The sequence below is a fragment of the Octopus sinensis genome, linkage group LG7, assembly GCF_006345805.1.
Source record: "Octopus sinensis linkage group LG7, ASM634580v1, whole genome shotgun sequence".
In the NCBI taxonomy this organism is placed as follows: Eukaryota; Metazoa; Mollusca; class Cephalopoda; order Octopoda; family Octopodidae; genus Octopus; species Octopus sinensis.
The window spans coordinates 64,309,906-64,329,596 of NC_043003.1; the positions used below are offsets into that span (position 1 = coordinate 64,309,906).

General features: G+C 38.0%; 1 protein-coding gene across 3 annotated transcripts in view; it reads left to right on the forward strand.

Annotated features, from left to right (window-relative positions):
* LOC118764264 (telomere repeats-binding bouquet formation protein 1-like) overlaps positions 1-19,691 on the forward strand; it is a 139,577-nt gene that overhangs the window by 70,315 nt on the left and 49,571 nt on the right. For all 3 annotated transcript variants that reach the window (XR_005000064.1, XM_036504812.1, XM_036504813.1), the window contains exons 5-6: positions 601-661; positions 7,319-7,440. Coding sequence is in view for 2 of the 3 variants with exons in the window: in XM_036504812.1 (XP_036360705.1) it covers positions 601-661; positions 7,319-7,440 (183 nt within the window). In the remaining variant the exon portion in view is untranslated. The remainder of the gene's footprint in view (positions 1-600; positions 662-7,318; positions 7,441-19,691) is intronic.

Consider the following 19,691-nt stretch of genomic DNA (forward strand, 5'->3'; position numbering starts at 1 on the left):
GATGGTTGCTATGGCATTGAAGTAGATCTGCCCACCCCTGTTAACAGGGACAAAACCTGGATTTAAAATAATGGATGATGATGAATCTTACAATCATGGGTTCAACAGCCTAACCACTGAACCACGCACCTCCACTGTAAAATGAAGTCCTTTTTTCTAAAGAACACCACTTGGCCCAGAAATTGAAACTGCAATCTTGCAATCATGAATGCAACACCTGAATCACTAGGCCATGCACCTTCACCGTTGTTGTGTCAGTTTTCTTTTCTTTTTTGACATACAGTATGTGTGTAGTAGCAGTAATATTTTATATGTTAGAGTAGTATTGTATTCTAACATTCCATATCAACATGTTTCCACATCTCAAAAGCCCTAAATTGTCAAATAATTTTTTCCCCACTTTTTTTTTCTTTCTGACATGCCACATATTTACAGTATAAAGTTGATGTAAGTTAAATGCATAAAAATATTAAATATATATTCAAAAATATATATTTTGTTTTGATAGGTGTTTACAGGATGAAACCTTTATTTAAGATATGTATAAAATGGATTTTTTATCTTCGGAAAAGAATATTTGTTTCTTTTGTACCATTCTAGGTTATGGTCAGATGATTTGCAGAAAATCCACTTGCTTGAAAAATCTTCTTGCCTTATTCAGGTATGTTTTGATCATTTTGCATTTTTTTATGGAGACTTGAAAAATAAACTTTGTACAAGGAATGTACAAAATATTTCTGCTGAAAATGTGTTCCAGTTGAAGAATTGGTTTTATTACTAGTTTAATCAGTCATCATCATCATTATCATCATCATTTTAATGTCCACTTTTCCATGCTTGCATGGGTTGGACAGAATTTATTGAGGCAGATCATCTACAGCTGGATGCTCTTTCTGTTGCCAATGCTTACCTGTTTCCAAGCAAGGTAATATTTTCCCTTGCAGAATATTGGTAATATTTCCCTTGGCCACACGTTTTCACAGAGTTTTGGAAATGGATGCCACAACATGTATGACTGTGACAATCATTTCACAACTATCTTTACATTCTGAGTTTAAATTCTGCCAAGGTTGACTTTGACTTTCATCCTTTTGGAGTCAATAAATTAAGTACCAGTTGCATACTAGGGTCAATCTAATCAACTGGCTCCCTCCCCTGAAATTTTGGGCCCTGTGCCTAGATTAGAAATGATTCATTTAACAACTATCACACTATGTAAAGACAAAGTGATACAAACACTGATTCACACACACACACACACAATGAACTTTGTTTCAGTTTCTGTCTACCAAATCCATTCACAAGTCTTTGGTCTGTCCGGGGTTATTGTAGCAGATGCTTTGATTTATTGTTTTGGAGATCTGCCATTATTGTCTGGGCCATCTTGGCAGTTGCTTAATCTGAGGTTTTCACTTTTGCTCCTTCTAAAATGACTGAATGCTTGTGCTTAAGCAAACAGAATTATATTAAAATATTGATTGAGAGGAAAATTACCAGGATGCCTCTACGTGAAAAACATATTGTTACACATTTAACATAATGAGCCCAAACAGTTTAATTTAAAATGGCATTTGTAGTGAGGAGAGAAATCTTTAATTTTAATGATTAATTCTGGTCATAAAAAACAAGGGAGACAATTCTGAAATCTGAATTAAAAATTGAATGGAGTGAATCTGATCTTGACAAAATAAGCATGTTATCATCTCTCTTTAACTTCAAATTTGGTATACTGTCCTCTTCTAATCCAGTTGATGCCACCTACTATTTATCTTTCATCTATGGAATCAGTTACGTCCAATCAAGGCTGAACATACAGCTGCATTTATGCGAGAGTGTTTGTGTGTTTCCTTGTCTTGACATTGCATGGTTCTTGTAAATGAATGTCATCCACATGTGATACTCTGCTGGGACACGCCTACCCATGAGGAGATATATTTCCTTGCTTGAAAGCTGGTACGTGTTGGCAACAGCAATTTCATCCAGCCATAGAAAATCTGCTTCAATAAACTCGGTCTGGCCTATTCATCATTGTTTAATGTCCATTTTCCATGCATGCATGGGTAGAACGGTTGACAGGTGCCAGCCAGGTAGAAAAACTACCCTGGGCTAGTGTGTCTGTTTTGGCAGGGATTTTATGGCTGGATGCCCTTCCTAACACCAACCACTCTGCAGAGTGGACTCGGGGCTTTTTACTTGGCACTAGCACATGGGAGGTTAGTTTTGGCTGGATGCCCTTCCAAACGCCAACCATGATGTATGTATGTTCAAGCATGGGAAAGTGGACATTGAAACAGTGATAAAGCGCAATTTATTTTAAAAGAAATATAGTAAGAAAAGGTCTAAAGGATCCTGCTTTCCACAGATTTTTACCTGTGCCTATCCTCTACTTAAAATTAGAAACCCTTTGTAGATGCTCTCCTTGTCATAAATCAACTTCATGAACCCAAGGATTATTCCATGTCAATTATGAATGTCTTTCATCTTATCCACCTCCTGTTTTATTTCATAATCACATTTATTTGTTCTAAAGATTTTTTTATGTTTTGGTGATATAAATTTCTGTTTAAGGAGTTTTAACTTGCAAAGATTCTTTTTCAAACGGTTTTAGAGTGTGTAGCATAAAATTTTAATATATACAACTCAGCTGCACAAACATAAAATGAAATTAATGTTGAACTTAGTTCTTTAAAATATCCAAACTTGGTTGACATTCTCTTAAAGGGATTAATTCTGGATTTGCCTTTAAACGTGCATGAATAAATAAAATTTGTTTTAGTATAATCTTTATCCTCATTAAAATTTCAATGTCGGAATGACAATTCATGCTTGAAGATATGACTTTGTATTCTTATATTTCTTATTTAAATTTCCTGTTTGCTAAATGAAATCCATACAAAAGATGTGTTTGTGATAGGTGATTCATAATAGATATTAGAGACATGCAGAATTAATTAGAATTATATTATCTATAAAATTAGGCTAATTTTTTTTTTTATTACCATTTTAAAAATTTAAACTATGAATATTCATTATTTGAATCTTCTTGGAGAAAATAGTTTCAGCAACTTATATGCAGGTTTTGGAATTGGAATTGCATGGCTGCTTGGAGAAGCATCGTATACTAAAGCCCTTAGCCGACCAACGTTTTGTCAGTGGATTTGATGGGTGGAAACTGTGTAGAGCTCATTGTGTGTGTGTGTGTATGTATATGTATTCGTTTCAGCCCTGTGGGAGCACCACCAGGAGATATGTGTGCATGTTTTTGTGTGTTTTTCCCTACTATCACTTGACAACCAGTGTTGGGTTGTTTACATCCCTGTAAATTAACAGTTTAGCAAAAAAGACTGAGAGAATAAGAACCAGGCTTAAAAAATAAGTCCTGGGGTTGATTTATTTGACTAAACCCTTCAGGGCAGTGCCACAGCATGGTCACAGTTCAATGACTAAAACAAGTAATAAAAATGCTATGCCCAGAAATTATATTTGGGGAATCACTGACAGTTCTATAAGAGACAAGGAAAGTAACTTTTTGACAACCTTTTTATTTTGTAATTTAGTCTTAAATATGCACATTTATACCTGAGAATATATTTCAAATCCCAGACCTTAAAAAATGTTCATGGCTGTCATGTCAGTATATGAATTTAATATTCATAACAGCTCTTGCTTTTGTTGAAGATTCAAGCTTAAAGGAACTCCCCACTACACATGATCTCTGTGCAATCCTATGCACATGGTTACAACTTCACAATATTTAATCACAAGGACCTTAACAGTGACCTACAATTTTAACACCTGAACTGCAAATATTGTGACTACTTGTGTGTAAATAATTCAAAATTCTGCCAACCCCTTCAAGAATGTTGTAAATATTGGATATTAATATCATCATCATCATTGTTTAACATCTACTTTCCATACTGGCATGGGTTGAATGCTTTGACTGAGGACTAGCAAGCCTCTTAAGGAAAAGAATAGACTTGAAATTAAATTTTTAAACAATTTAGGCAGAGAAGTGCATCATCATCATCATCATCTGTCCACTTTTTCCTTGCTTCCATGGGTCAAACCAAATTTGTTCAGGTAGATTTTCTTCATCCAGATACCTTCCTTGTTGTCAACCCTCACCTGTTTCCAACCAAGGTGATATTTTCCCACAGCAAGGCACATTTTGTCATGAAAATGAACAACCTCCCTTATATGATGATAATCCTTATTAACAACCGTCACATGGTGTCTAGACAAGGGTACATGCACATACATTTTAGCACACACACACGATAGGCTTCTTTCATTCTCCATCTTTTTATGTGGCACCAGCACAGGTATAGAATGGAATTTGAGGGACTATGCATAGGCTTAACTGTTGGTTTGAGCTTGTGATCAATAATTCCTATAGATAGGCACAGGAGTGGGTGTGTGGTAAGTAGCTTGCTAACCAACCACATGGTTCCAGGTTCAGTCTTACTGCATGGCACCTTGGGCAAGTGTTTTCTACTATAGCCTCAGGCCGACCATGAGTGGATTTCGTAGATGGAAACTGAAAGAAGCCCATCGTGTATGTATATATATATTTATCATCATCATCGTTTAACGTCCGTTCTCCATGCTAGCATGGGTTGGATGGTTCGACCGTGGATCTGGGAAGTCAGAAGGCTGCACCAGGCTCCGGTCTTATCTGGCAATGTTTCTACAGCTGGATGCCCTTCCTAACGCCAACCACTCCGTGAGTCTAGTGGGTGCTTTTTACGTGCCACCTGCACTGGTGCCAGGCGAGGCTGGCATCGGCCACGGTCGGATTGGTGCATTTTATGTGCCACCTGCACAGAAGCCAGTCGAGGCGGCACTGGCTTCGGCCACGATTCGGATGGTGCTTTTTACGTGCCACCGACACGGAAGCCAGTCGAGGCGGCGCTGGCATCAGCCACGATTCGGATAGTGCTTTTTACGTATCTCCAGTCCAGGGGTCCTGGCATCTGCCGGGTGCCAGTCATAGGATTGGTTCAATTTCGATTCCGATTTCACTTGCCCCAACAGGTCTTTGCAAGCAAAGGGGGGTTGGCATAGGTGCCTGTCGTCGGATGAGGTTCGATATCGACTTCGCTTGCCTCAACAGGTCTTTGTGTGTCCAAGGGAGGAAAGGCATGCATATATATATATATATATACATGTATGTGTGTGTCCGTATTCGTCCCCCCACCATCGCTTGACAACCGATGCTGGTGTGTTTATGTCCCTGTAACTTAGTGGTTTGGCAAAAGATATCAATAAAATAAGTACTAGGCTTACAAAGAATAAGTCCTAGGATCGATTTGTTCTACTAAAGGCTGTACTCCAGCATGGCCACATTCGAATGACTGAAACAAGTAAAGCTGAAAAGAAAAAGAAAAGTACCTTAATATTTGAGAAGAGACTGAGGTTGGTGGTAAAGAAAAGATTTAAAGTGTTGAAGGATACAATAAATTGCTTGTGTATAAGATTTAGTTGTTAACAGCCCTCTGTATTTTATGTAAAATGTTGCTAGGATGTTGAAAGAAAATTATTGATTGGAAAGAACTTCCGTCTGTTTTATATATATGTGTGTGATTTTTAATGAAGCCAAAAAATATATAATTTGTGTTAATTACTTGGCTATAATATATTAAGATAATAAAGCAGCTTTTAAATGATTTACGCTCTTCATTAGCACTTACTCTTCTAAATAAATTTTGTAATTGGAGATCAATCAGATCAGTGCTTTTTTTTTTTTTTTTTCAGATTACATTATTGATCTATAATTCTGTTAGCACCATTCTCTTTAATTCAGATTTCATTTGATGAGAAATTAATTGCTACTGCCAAAAATATGCAGCTCAATTCAATACAGTTGTCATCATATACAAATGCAATAAAATATAGATTACCAAAACTGTTACATTTCAAAATACAATTACAGCAGAAATACACACAATAAATAGATTAATGTTGTCTGTTGTAGGCACAAGACCAGAAATTTGGTAGGCGGATACTGTTGACTGTATCAACACCAATCTCTTCTCTTTATTCTTTCTCTTCAGATGGAGTGTAAATCATTGATGAGTTTTCTCCACTATTATCCACTCTGGATCCTTTCTGCTTTTTCAGCTCTGCCTCAGTATTTCACCTTCATCTATTTTTTATTGTGTCCTCTTCTGCTTCCCTTGAGGATTCCAGGTTAGGGCTTATGTTTCTCTGAGAAAAGGCCCTTTTTTGCTCAGGTTTTCTTGGTTTTGAATTGTTATCTCTGCTTCTATGTATTTGGATTATATTTTCTAGGTAGAGTTGTTGGCCCTATACAAACCCATTTTTACCTCAAGGAAGACATGGTCCATATTAATTTGGCCTCTGTTCTTCGACCTGTTCTGCTTGAGAGCCCCTATGAGGAGCCTGCATTCTGCTGACTTAGTCCTCTGGGTCATTGAGGTGCACAAGCCACCACACCACAGCAAAGACTAAACCTTGTGGTCGATCAACAGCAATATTTGACTGATACTTCCTTTTATCAACCCTTGGAAAAAGGAAAGACAAAGTCAACATCTGCAGGATTCAGGTTCAAATTGTATAAAGATTTAACTAACGACCCAGTTTGTCTGAAGCTTTACCAATTCTATCAGTGTATGTTACAACGATATTAATAACATGGCTAGATAGACAACTTGGTGGTGGTGCTAGTGCTGGCGGTAAACTTCATACTTCCAGGCCAGACTGATTCTTCAAATACAAGAAAGAAGAATGCCTACCACAGAAATCTAGTTGCATAGAGGAACTCATTGCATTTCAGATTATGGTCCACACTAAATGACTACCATGGTGACCTACATTCAGAAACTGCCAATATATGTTCAAGTTGCAATGAAAGTTCAGATGAGGTCTTTCACTGCATGACTGATTCTACTAATCTAAATAGAACAGACCTATGGAACAATTCTAGGAAAGTATCTATATATTTGGATAATCCCATGAATGGTAGAAAGTAGTATCTGGCCTGACATGTTTGCAAAAGAAATCACTCATGTGTTTGGCTTTGTAAAATCTAAATGTGCCTGCAGTATATGGCAAACCATAAACAGATTGAAGAATCTATTGGTCTGAGTATTTGCTGTCTGAGATAATGTGGAATGTTCTCTGCAGACAATGGTCTTGGTAAATCTCTTCCATAAAATAATATCAATGAGTTTTTTTATTACTAATTTCTCAGTCACACACTTTTACTTCAGATTCTAAACTTCAAGAAAACCTAAAAGAAGAATTAAATTAAATAACTGATTTTGCAAATTTCTTTGTTACTTTCTTTCTACAGATCAATAACAGACAAGAAGACAAAGGAAAGAGACATTTTGGAAAATGCCATTGTACAGAATGTTGAGCTTCTTGTTATTGTCTGCAATGCAATATGTACTTGTGTAAACAATCCAAGAAACAGTGAGTTATGCATTTATAAACAGTTTATGTATAGGTGCAGGTATGGCGGTGTGGTAAACAGTTTGCTTCTCAACCATATAGTTCTAAGTTCAATCCTACTGCTAGGCATCTTGGGCAAGTGTCTTCCACTTCAGTCTTGGGCTGACCAAAGCCTTGTGATTGGATTTTGTAGATGGAAACTAAAAGAAGCCTGTTGTATATGTATATAAGAATTTATGGTCGAATGAAATGACCTTGGTACATTTTTCTTTTTAAACATGGTCCTTATTCTATTGATCGCTCTTATTGAACCACTAAGTCACAAGGATAAACATGGGCACAAAGACACACACACACACACACACACACTCATATATATATATATATATATATTCTTTTATTCTTTATTCTTTTATTTGTTTCAATCATTTGACTGCGGCCATGCTGGAGCACTGCCTTTAGTTGAGCAAATCGACCCCAGGACTTATTCTTTGTAAGCCTAGTACTTATTCTCTCAGTCTCTTTTGCTGAACCGCTAGGTTATGGGAACGTAAACACCCCAGCATCAGTTGTCAAGCAAAGTTGGGGGGACAAACACAGACACACAAAAACACACTCGCACACATGTATATGATGGGCTTCTTTCAGTTTCCATCTACCAAATCCATTCACAAGGCATTGGTTGGCTCAAAGCTATATTAAAGATACGTCCCCAAGGTACCACACTGTGAGACTGAACCCAGAACTATGTGGTTATTAAACAAGCTACTTTCCACACAGCCATTTCTGCGCCTATATATATATATATATATATATATATATATATATATCATGTTTGTATTTGGTTTGCAAGATTCTTTATGTGAATTTGAGTGCTGAAGCATATTTTATTGTTTTTGGAGAGAATCATTCTCTTTTAGTGCCTTATTACTTAACACACTCACTGGTTTGATTTCCACTCATTTACCTATTTATTTTTTTCTAAAATTTTCGTTGTTTCTTGCAACCTATTAAGCAGTCATTGACAGAGTGGAAATCAAACTGGTGAATTTGTTAAGTAATATGGCACTAAAAGAGAATGACTCTCCCCAGACACAATAATATATATATATACGACAGGCTTCTTCCAGTTTTCATCTACCAAATCCACTCACAAGGCTGTGGTCAGCCTGAAGCTATAGTAGAAGACACTTGTCCAAGGTACCATGCAGTAGGACTGAACCCAGGACCATGTGGTTGAGAAGCAAGCTTCTTACCACACAGTCACACCTGCATATGTTTATGTCCCCATAATTTAGCTGCTCAGTATAAGGGACTAACAGAATAAATACTGGGCTTTAAAAAAAGAGGTGCTGAGGTCAAGTCATGTGACTAAAAACACTTAAAGGCAGTGCCCCAACATGGCCACAGTTCCATGATGGAAAATTCGCACCTAAAGGTTTTCAGAATTGCTGATACAGCCAGGGGAAAAAGGGTTTTCAATCTAGTTGTATTTAGCATAATTTCACTTATTGAATTTTATTAAATTTTCATTAAATCAAAATAATTTCTGTTTCACAGGTATCACATTGAAAGCTATTAAATTACAAAGTGTTTGCGTTGTTTATCATAAACTTTATTTTACATTTCTTGCTCACAAGAGATTATGTCCAATCTTTAGCATACTGCTGTATGTCTTCTCAAATCATGATCACAGGGAAAGTTGTTGATAATTCTTATCAACAAAAACAAAGCTGATAAATATGCACAGGTACTGCAAATTAAGTTTAATTACCAATAAACATCAACTTGGATGACACTTTACTCAACTGACAGAGGAAGGTGACCAATCAAACTGATTATATAAATAGAGTTCTTTTCCGCCTATTCTTGTCGGAACCTTTGATACGGAGTATCAAAATTTTAATCCCTTTCACATTTATAAAATGTCAAGCAAACTTAAAAGTTTGTCATTACCGTTATTGTCAATATGAGCAGAATTTATGAGTCGTTTACTGCAAAGGAGAAATTAAATATGAGCTCCATTGCGATAGATAGAAACTCCAAGCAATGTAAAATATGGCCCGGATTGTGTTTACCAGCATGAACGTCAGACTTGAAAAACCAGTTAACCATTTAATGGTTTTAGTAAATTTATACAGAACAAAATAAGCATTATACTGTCCAGCATAAATAAAAGTCAACTTCATTCTGTATATTTAAGCCATTATTTTTTCTGTAAAAACATTTTCTGACAGTCAACTTCTGCTACGAATTTTTACATTTTGTAAGTCTTTTAGCAACAAAAAAAAAAAAAAAAATTTCAAAAGAAATTCTGGAAACTACTCATGTAATTTACACACCCACTAAAGCTTTTTTTTATTTTTGCATAAAACAGCGGGTAAATTGCATGGGTTTTTATGGTATATGTTATATAAAAGTTATCTTGATCCATCGTAATTACTGTTTCTGTATTTTCAAATTGAGTTATTCCCAATGCAGTAATGCTGGAATGAAATCTCAACATATTTGATATTACTGATTCATTCTCACTCTCTTCTCTAAATGTCTTCTACAAGAACCTTCTTTGCCCCACTCACTCCTTTCATCCCTCTTATTCTCATCATCATCATTATCATTGTTTAATGTCCATTTTCCATACTAGCATGGATTGGATGGTTTGACCGGGGTCTGGGAGGCCAGGAGGCTGCACCAGGCTCCAGTCTGATCTGGCTGTGCTTTTACAGCTGGTAGCTCTTCCTAATGCCAACCACTCCATGAGTGTAGTGGGTGTTTTTTCTTCTTGCACAAAGCCTCCTCCCCTCTTCATTTGGTTTTGCAGTCTTGTGAGCCATGTGGTGACCTCTCTTGTGCCAGTGGCAAGAAAGAAGACCCAGTACACTCTGTGAAGAGGTTGGCATTAGGAAGAGCATCCAACCATGGAAATGATGCCAAAATGGACATTAGAGCTTGTCATAGTCTTCCACCTGTTGAATCCTGTTAAACAGTCTGGCCCATGCCAGCATGGAACATTTAAGTGATGATGATGATTATATATGTTCTTGTGTGCACCATTGTCTAGACATCACATGATGGTTGTAAATGAGTATCATTGTTATACAAGCAAGGTTGTTCGTTTTCCATCTTCCATGGACTGCATGCCAAGGCTTGGGTAATATTACTTTACTTAGAATCAATTGAGGGCTGGTGATAGGAATGGCATCCAGCCATAGAAAATCTGCCTCAACAAATTCTGTCTGACCAATGCAAACATGGTAAAATGCATGTTAGTTGACGATGATGATGATATTGCAGTTCAATTCGAAAATTGTCTAATTATACATTCATTTAATTATGGATTTTATAATCCCCGCTTCTCTCCTCTATAACTTTTACATTATGCTTTTATCTAAAACCAAAAAAAAAAAAAAGGGCAAAGTTTGTGTTTTGAATATCAGAAATTCAGGAACTGTAAAAAATTAGAATTTTTTAATCAGAAACTAATTAGGGCTAGGGTAGAGGGGATTTGTAGGATGACTTTGTACTTTTTTCTTGATATTTCTATTCGGATAATTATAAAAAAGCACTTTGTTTGTGGCTGTATATAATTATATTTCATTTGCATTTGAAATCACCATCATCATCGTCATTTAATGCCTGCTTTCCATGCTGGCATTGGTTAGACGGTTTGACTGAGGATTGGTAAGCCAGGAGGCTGCACAAGGCTCTTATCTGATTTGGCAAGGTTTCTACAGCTGGATGCTCTTCTTAACGCCAACCACTCTGAGAGTGTATCAGATGCTTTACATGTGCCATTGGCACAGGAGCAGGGGGTGGCCAGTCAGGCAGCACTGGCAATGGCCACACTCGAATGGTACTTTTTATGTAAAAATATATACAATGTAAAAATATATTTACTATGCATTTGAAATTACATTTTCGTCATTAATAAAATAAAACAACAGTACTTTAAGCATTCAGAAAGTGAAATGTTGTGACCTTAATGTTTGCAATAATGAATGCACATTACTATCATTAATTTGAAAACTAATACAGCTATTACAAAATATTCATGTCTATTCATGTAATAATGGTAAAAATATTTCTAGAAATCATTAAATTGAGATGTGCCTCAATATTGATTTCTTTTTTTCTAAAGTACTTTTTTATTGTTTCGTTGAAAAAATTTGATTCTGGTAGATTCTGAATTTCCAATATTCAAGAAATAAAAATTCTGAAGACTATTTATAAATATATATATATATATATATATATATGGTATAATAAAAGTGTTAGGTGTGAGAGAGGTTTTTTAAAAAAATCCATTTTTAAATGAATAAGTGCCATTAATTTTTTAAGGTTTTTGATATTTGACAGAACATATAAAATCAAAATTAGATTTATTAAATCATTTTAAAAAATATAAATTTAGTTCAATAAAGAAAACAAAAAATAAATAAAATAAAAACTAAGGTGATAGTAAACTTGTGTGTGTGTGGTTATATATATATATATATACATACAAGTGGAGGTGTAATGGCCCAGTGGTTAGGGCAGCAGACCTGCGGTCATAGGATCGCAGTTTCGATTCCCAGACTGGGCATTGTGAGTGTTTATTGAGTGAAAACAACTAAAACTCCACGAAATTCCGGCAGGGGGTGGTGGCAAACCCAGCTGTACTCTTTCACCACAACTTTCTCTCACTCTTTCTTCCTGATTCTGTTGTACCTGTATTTAAAAGGGCCAGCCTTGTCACACTCTGTGTTATGCTGAATCTCCCTGAGAACTACGTTAAGGGTACACGTGTCTGTGGAGTGCTCAGCCACTTGCATGTTAATTTCACGAGCAGGCTGTTCCATTGATTGGATCAACTGGAACCCTCGTTGTCGCAACCGACGGAGTGCTATGATACACATACATATATATATCATCATCATCATCATCATTTAACGTCTGTTGTCCATGCTGGCATGGATTGGACGGTTTGACTGGGCTGACAAATTGGAAGGCTGCACCAGACTCTGGTCTGAATTGGCATGGTTTTCTACAGCTGGATGCCTTTCCTTGTGCCAATCTCTCCAAGAGTGTAATGGGTGCTTTTATGTGCCACCAGCATGGGTGCCATTTGCATGATCTGGGGTGCATTTACATGACACTGGTATCTGTCACAACTGCGATTTTGCTCAGCTTGATGGGTCTTCTTTTCAAGCACAACATAATGCCGAAGTTCTTGGTCATTGCCGCTGTGAGGCCGAACACTTGAAAGGAAGTCAGCCACTTTGCCTCTGCGAGGCCCAACGCTGGAAAGGAACTCAGCTACTTTGCCTCCATCAGGCCCAATGCTCAAGAGGAACTCAGCCACTTTGCCTCTGTGAGGCCCATCGCTAGAAAGGAACTCAACCACTTTGACCTTGTGAGGCCCAATGTTCAAAAGATGTTCTTTACGTGCCACCAGCACTGGTGCACTTGGGTTGATGGTTCTTTCAAAAACAGCACATCGTCAAAGGTCTCACAGTCACCAGTCATTGCCTCTGATCATCATCATTTAATGTCTGTTTTCCATGCTATCATGGGTTGGACAGTTTGAAGGGAGTTGCACCAGGTTCCATTGTTTTGACATGGTTTTTACAGTTTGATGCCTTTCCTAACACCAACTTCTCCACAGACTGTACTGGGTCCTTTTTCTGTGAGCATCCATTTAGTGTATACATGTGTGTGTATGTATGTGTGTGTGTATATAATATATATATATATATATATATATATATATATATCACGTGATCACGTGACCGACCAGACCATCAGATGTTGTTACACATCGCTGGTCACAATGCGTTCGCATTGTTTTAGCCTTCGAATGACGCCACCCTGCTGGCTAAGCGAGCAGGCCAACAGAAGAAAGAGTGGTGAAAGAGTACAGCAGGGATCACCACTCCCTGCCGGAGCATCGTGGAGCTTTTTTTAGGTGTTTTCGCTCAATAAACACTCACAATGCCCGGTCTGGGAATCAAAACCGCGATCCTGCGACCGCGAGTCCGCTGCCCTAACCACTGGACCATTGCGCCTCCACTATATATATATATATATATATATATATATGTATATATATATATATGATAGCTGTCCACTTGTGACCGAGGAAGACCATTGCTGACCTTCAAGAACATTGTACGCTCCAGGACTAACTTACATTTTGCATTTGCAGCTCCATTGGTGACTAATGAGCCCTGCTCTTGACAAACATACATGACTGCAAACATTGCAAACCAAGCGTTACCCATTCACTACACCAGCAGTGCATTTTCGAGAAGCATGCTTACGTTCTTCATGTAGAATACGTGCTCTCTCAAAAATGTTGACCTCCTCCTTAACCTGCTTCCTCCATCTGTGGTGATGACAGGCATTGTTCTCTCAGTCAATCTCCTGCGTATCACAGACCTTTAATGAGGACTTGACACAGTCCTTAAATCGCAACCTTGGTTTCTGCTGGGATCTCTTTCCATTCACAAGTTCCCTATATAGCATCTGCTCTATACACACACACACACACACACACACACATCTCAATAAAGCAATAAAAAAGTAGACCCGAACATTATTGAAATACAGAACTATATTTAATATGAAATGCAAGCATAGAGCGCTCACATACAATACTCTGAGTTTCCTGGCAGCCTTGGATATAAAGTTTCCCAATTTCCAATCAATAAACAATATATACATGCCATCATTCATCAGCTATCATGTGCCTCACTTGTGCATTGATTTCTGATTAGAAATCGGTTAACTTTATATCTACAGCTGCTGCTAGTGAACTCCAAGAACTGTATCTGAGTATTCTATACTTGTACTTTGGAGAAATATTACTTTACATGGAAACAGATGAGGGTTGGTGACAGGAAGGGCATCTGAGTTTACATAATATGCCAAAGCTAATTCCATCTGACAAATGCAAGCATGGGAAAGTGGGTGTTAAGATGAATATATATATATATATATATATACATACACATACCTGCTTTGGTCATGAATGACCATAGGATTGCACCTACAAAGTTCCCCTCTGTGGCACAAGTCCGGGCGTGGTTGTTTATGGAAGACAAGTATTTGGCCATGCATACCAGCCTCTCTTCTCCACGCCACTGATATTATCCAAGGGAAAGGCAAAGGGGCCGATACAGCTTGGCACCAGTGATGTTGCCACTCATTTCTACAGCTGAGTGAACAGGAGCATTGAGAAATAAAGTGTCTTGCTGAAGAACACAACACACAACCCAGTCTGGGAATCGAACACACTACCACATGATTGTGAGCCCAATGCTCTAACCTCTAAGCCATGCACCTTCACAGGATTCCTGGCTTTCATCTAGGCTACCCAGGTTGAATTCCTGGCATTGTAAATTGTTATGAAGGTACATGGTTCAGTGGTTAGTGCATTGGGCTCACAATCATGAGGTAGTGAGTTCGACTCCTGGATCAGACTGTGTGTTGTGTTCTTGAGCAAGACACTTTTATTTCACATTGTTCCAGTTCACTGAGCTGTAGAAATGAGTTGTGACATCACTGGTGCCAAGCTGTATCGGCCTTTGCTGTTCCTTTGGATAATATTGGTGCTGTAGAGAGGAGAGGTTGATATGCATGGGTGACTGCTGGTCTTCCATAAACAACCTTGCCCAGACTTTTGCCATGGAAGGGAACTTTCTAGCTGCAGTCTATTCCTGAAGGCACAACATGTCTTAGTGGTTAGGGTGTTGTATCAACAGTTGCTAGATCGTGATTTCATTTCCTAGACCGGTTGGTGTGTTGTGTTCTTGAGCAAAACACTTCATCTGATGTTGCTCTGTGATCACTTCGACACCTGACGCATGGTACACCGTGCACTTGTTCAGACAATGTCGACTTGATGGAGGGAGAGAACTAATGTGTGGCACAAGTATTTGATCACCCTAAACAAATCATTTGTGCAGGTTGTTTGACAAAAGCTGAAAGCTCATACATCGTCTTTGATGGGAAAGTCCATCATATATATGGCTGATGTATTTTGTTTTATGATCTCCATAGCTTGGTGGGGACAGATTATGTACTTTGATCATAGGTTTGTGAGGTGATCCTGGCTACTCTTTCTTCTTACCACTGCCATAGCCATCATCATTAGCCTCACTATCACATTAAACAACGAGAACACAAAGACATCTCTCTTTCATTATAAAAGCACTGCACTCCTGAAAATCTTACCATAACTTGGCGTTTCATGACATGGAAACCTATTTTATCATTGACTGCTATTTTGCATGGAGATGCATCAACGTGGAAATCACTGACAAAATACATTTCGTGCTAGAGAACTCCACGGTGTAGCAAGATTTTAAATGAATGTAATGCTTCTTATTTCTTTATTGCTCACAAGGGGCTAAACATAGAGGGGACAAACAAGGACAGACAAAGGGGTTAAGTCGATTACATTGACCCCAGTGCGTAACTGGTACTTAATTTATCAACCCCGAAAGGATGAAAGGCAAAGGCGACCTCGGCGGAATTTGAACTCAGAACATAACGGCAGACGAAATACCAATAAGCATTTCGCCCAGCGTGCTAACGTTTCTGCCAGCTCACCGCCATGAATGTAATGCTTCTGTCAATGCTTCCATAACATGGAAGATGCCAATTATACAACTTCCTGGAAAAAACTCCCCAGTAAACTTCACCCTATCCCTGCTGGTCATTACGTTACATTACTACAATTCCTACTGGCAAACTTGTGTGCACTTATTTGTATAACTTCTTTCCTTGTTTCAAGATCAGCGTATTCAGTTGTCTGTTTGTCGTAATTTTCGGTAACTGAATAAATTTAAATAGAACAATCGCTAATCCACTTCGTACATCTTTGAGACAAAACTATTTCATTTGTGAGAAGAATTACTGATTCCTATAAAAATCTTGTCTATGCAGTAAATCAGGATTTCACGTACAAACCATGTTAGAAAATAAAAGGGTACATTAAATAATAATAATGATGATGGTGATGGTGGTGGTGAACAGGCACAGACCTGCCTATGTGTTTAAGAAGCTTGCTTTTCAATCACATGGTCTTGAGTTCAGTCCCATTGTGCAGTATCTTGGGCAAATGTTTTTTACTATTGCCCTAGCTCAATCAATGCTTTGTGAGTGGATTTGATAGATGGAAATTGGAAGAAGCCCATCATTATAATCATTTAATGTTAATTTTCCATTCAGGCATGGGTTGGACAGTTTGACAGGCGCTGCACCAGTTTTCATTGTCTGTTTTGACATGGTTTCTATAGCTGGATGCCCTTCCTAATGCCAGCCACTTTACAGAGTGTACTGGGTGCTTTTTACATGGCACTATCATGTGTATATATGCATGTGTACTCTCCTCTTGATATCATGTGATGGTTGTAAACGAGCATCACTGTTATACACACAGTGTTGCCCATTTGCAGCTTCCCTTGAAAAGCTCATCTTACCATGGGGAAATGTTATGTTACCTGGAAACAGGCGCAAGTTGGGGACAAGAAGCACATTAAGTCTGCCTTGGCAGGTTTCTTGCAAGCATGGAAAAATGGACATTAAAAATTGATGATGATGATGATGATAATGGTTTTCAGTAACAGAATAACTTTAAATAGAATAATCACATCTCAGCTAATCCCCTATCTACATCTTTGAGACATAAAACCATCTTATTTGTTACAAGAATTACCAATTCCAATAAAATTCTTGCCTATGTAGTAAATGTGGATTTCACATACAATTCATGTAAGAAAATATAATGTTACAGGCAAATCTAATTTGTTTTAATATTTCCTTTAAGAATATCATTTCGTTTTGAATACTTTTCATTGATCAAACTATTTGCAAAAATAATTTTATTCAGCTATAAATGTAATGGATTTTTTTTTTCACTTCATAGTTTATTTCTTACTACTACTACTACTACTACTACTACTACTACCACCACCACCACCACCACCACCACCACCACCACCACCACCACTATTACTATAGCCATCACTACTATTACCACCATTATTACTGTAACCACCTACTACTACTACGACTACTACCACTACCATCACTACTACTACCACCACCACCTCTACTACTACTACAACCACCACTACTACTACTCCATTATTACTCTAACCACCTACTATTACTACTACTACCATTACCTTACTACTACAACTACCACTACCATCACTATTACTACCACCACCACCACCACCATACTACTACTACTACTACTACTACTACCACCATCACCACCACCACCACCACCACCACCACTATTACTATAGCCATCACTACTATTACCACCATTATTACTGTAACCACCTACTACTACTACGACTACTACCACTACCATCACTACTACTACCACCACCACCTCTACTACTACTACAACCACCACTACTACTACTCCATTATTACTCTAACCACCTACTATTACTACTACTACCATTACCTTACTACTACAACTACCACTACCATCACTATTACTACCACCACCACCACCACCACTACTACTACTACTACTACTCAATTTTTAATCTGTAAGCAAAAATATGCCCTTCTTTTGATTTAGTGATAGGAGGTAATAGATTTCTTCTTGTGAAATTGGTTTATGCAATTCATATCTATTTATGACAATTTCCCCCCATTTCTGGGTTTTTTTTCCTTAAATTTTTTTTCTTCCTTTTAGAATTTCAATCAGATATTTGTGCTTATAATCTGGTGTACAAGTTAGAATCAAACATACACACACACAAGTTGGTGTGTATGTGTGTCGGTTAACATGTTATTTTAGTCTTTTGGTACCAACCCTCCAGAGTCTGGCTCTGGTTCTATGATATAAGCATCACTTTTTAAAGAGGTCTGAATTAAAATAATCTTACATCATCCACATTCCGTCTTTTACTTGTTTCAGCCATTAGACTGTGGCCATGCTGGGGCACCGCCTTGAAGAATTTTTAGTTGGGTGTATGGACCCCAGTATTTATCTTTTTTTCAAAGCCTGGCACTTATTCTGTTGGCCCCTTTTGTCAAACTGCTAAGTTACAGAGGATGTAAGCACACCAACACCAGTTGTAAAGTAGTGGTTGGGGACAACACAGACACAATGATATGCACACACACACACACGTGCGCATACATGATGGGCTTCTTTCAGTTTCCATCTTACCAAATCCACTCACAAGGCTTTGGTTGGCCCAAGGTTACAGTAGAAAACAGTTACACAAGGTGTCGTGCAGTGGGACTGAACCTGGAACCATGTGATTGGGAAGCAAGCTTCTTACCACACAGCCCTGCCTGTGCATGTTTATTTATATTTCAAACATTAGCTTAATAATGACGAAATTATTTTATTAAATTCTTCATTTGGTACAGGCATGGTCATGTGGTTAGGAAGCTCACTTTGCAACCTCTTGGTTTCAGGTTCAGACCCACTGTGTGACACCTTGGTTGGATTTCTTCTTCTGTGGACCCAAGCCAACCACTGCTTTCTCGTCAAATTTGGTGGGCAGAAGCTATACTGCTTGACAACCAGTGTTTGTTATCAGGGCTATGGAGTCAGAGTCGGAAACAATTAGGGGGTAGCTGGAGTCGGAGTCAGTAAAATAGACCACAATCACTTAATTACATAGAGGAGTCAGACTTGGACTCAAAAGTGCCAATAGTAGAGGAGCTGAAGTCGGAGTCAAAGTCTTTTGCTTCAACTCCACAGCCTTGTTTGTTATGTCCCTGGATTTATCAAAGGAGACTGATAGAATAAGTAGAATAATATACCCTGGGATTGATTTAACTAGACCCTTCACAGCGGTGGCCCATCATAGCTGTGGTTCAGCAACTGAAACAAGCAAACGATAAAAAGTTAAAAGAAGAGAATATTTTTATCTTGACATTAAGTTGCCAGACAAAATGCTTAGTAACATTTTGTCCCCCTTTTTATTCTGATTTCAGAATCTGCTGGGGTTGACTTTTTTTTAGGCGAGGGGCTGATAAAATAAGTACCAGTTGATTACTGGGGTGGATATAATCAACTTAGCCCCACCCTTGAAATTGCTGGCTTTCTGCTAAAATTGTGCTGGTGCCACATAAACTGTACCTATGTGCCAGCGCCACGTAAGGAGCATCTGTGTGGGTGCCTCATAAAAGCACTCAGTACTCTCTTCAAACGGGTTGCTGTTAATAAGGGCATCCAGCTGTAGAGACCATCCCAAAACAGATGACTGGTGTTTGGTGCAGCCCTCCAGCTTGGCAAATCTTGTCAT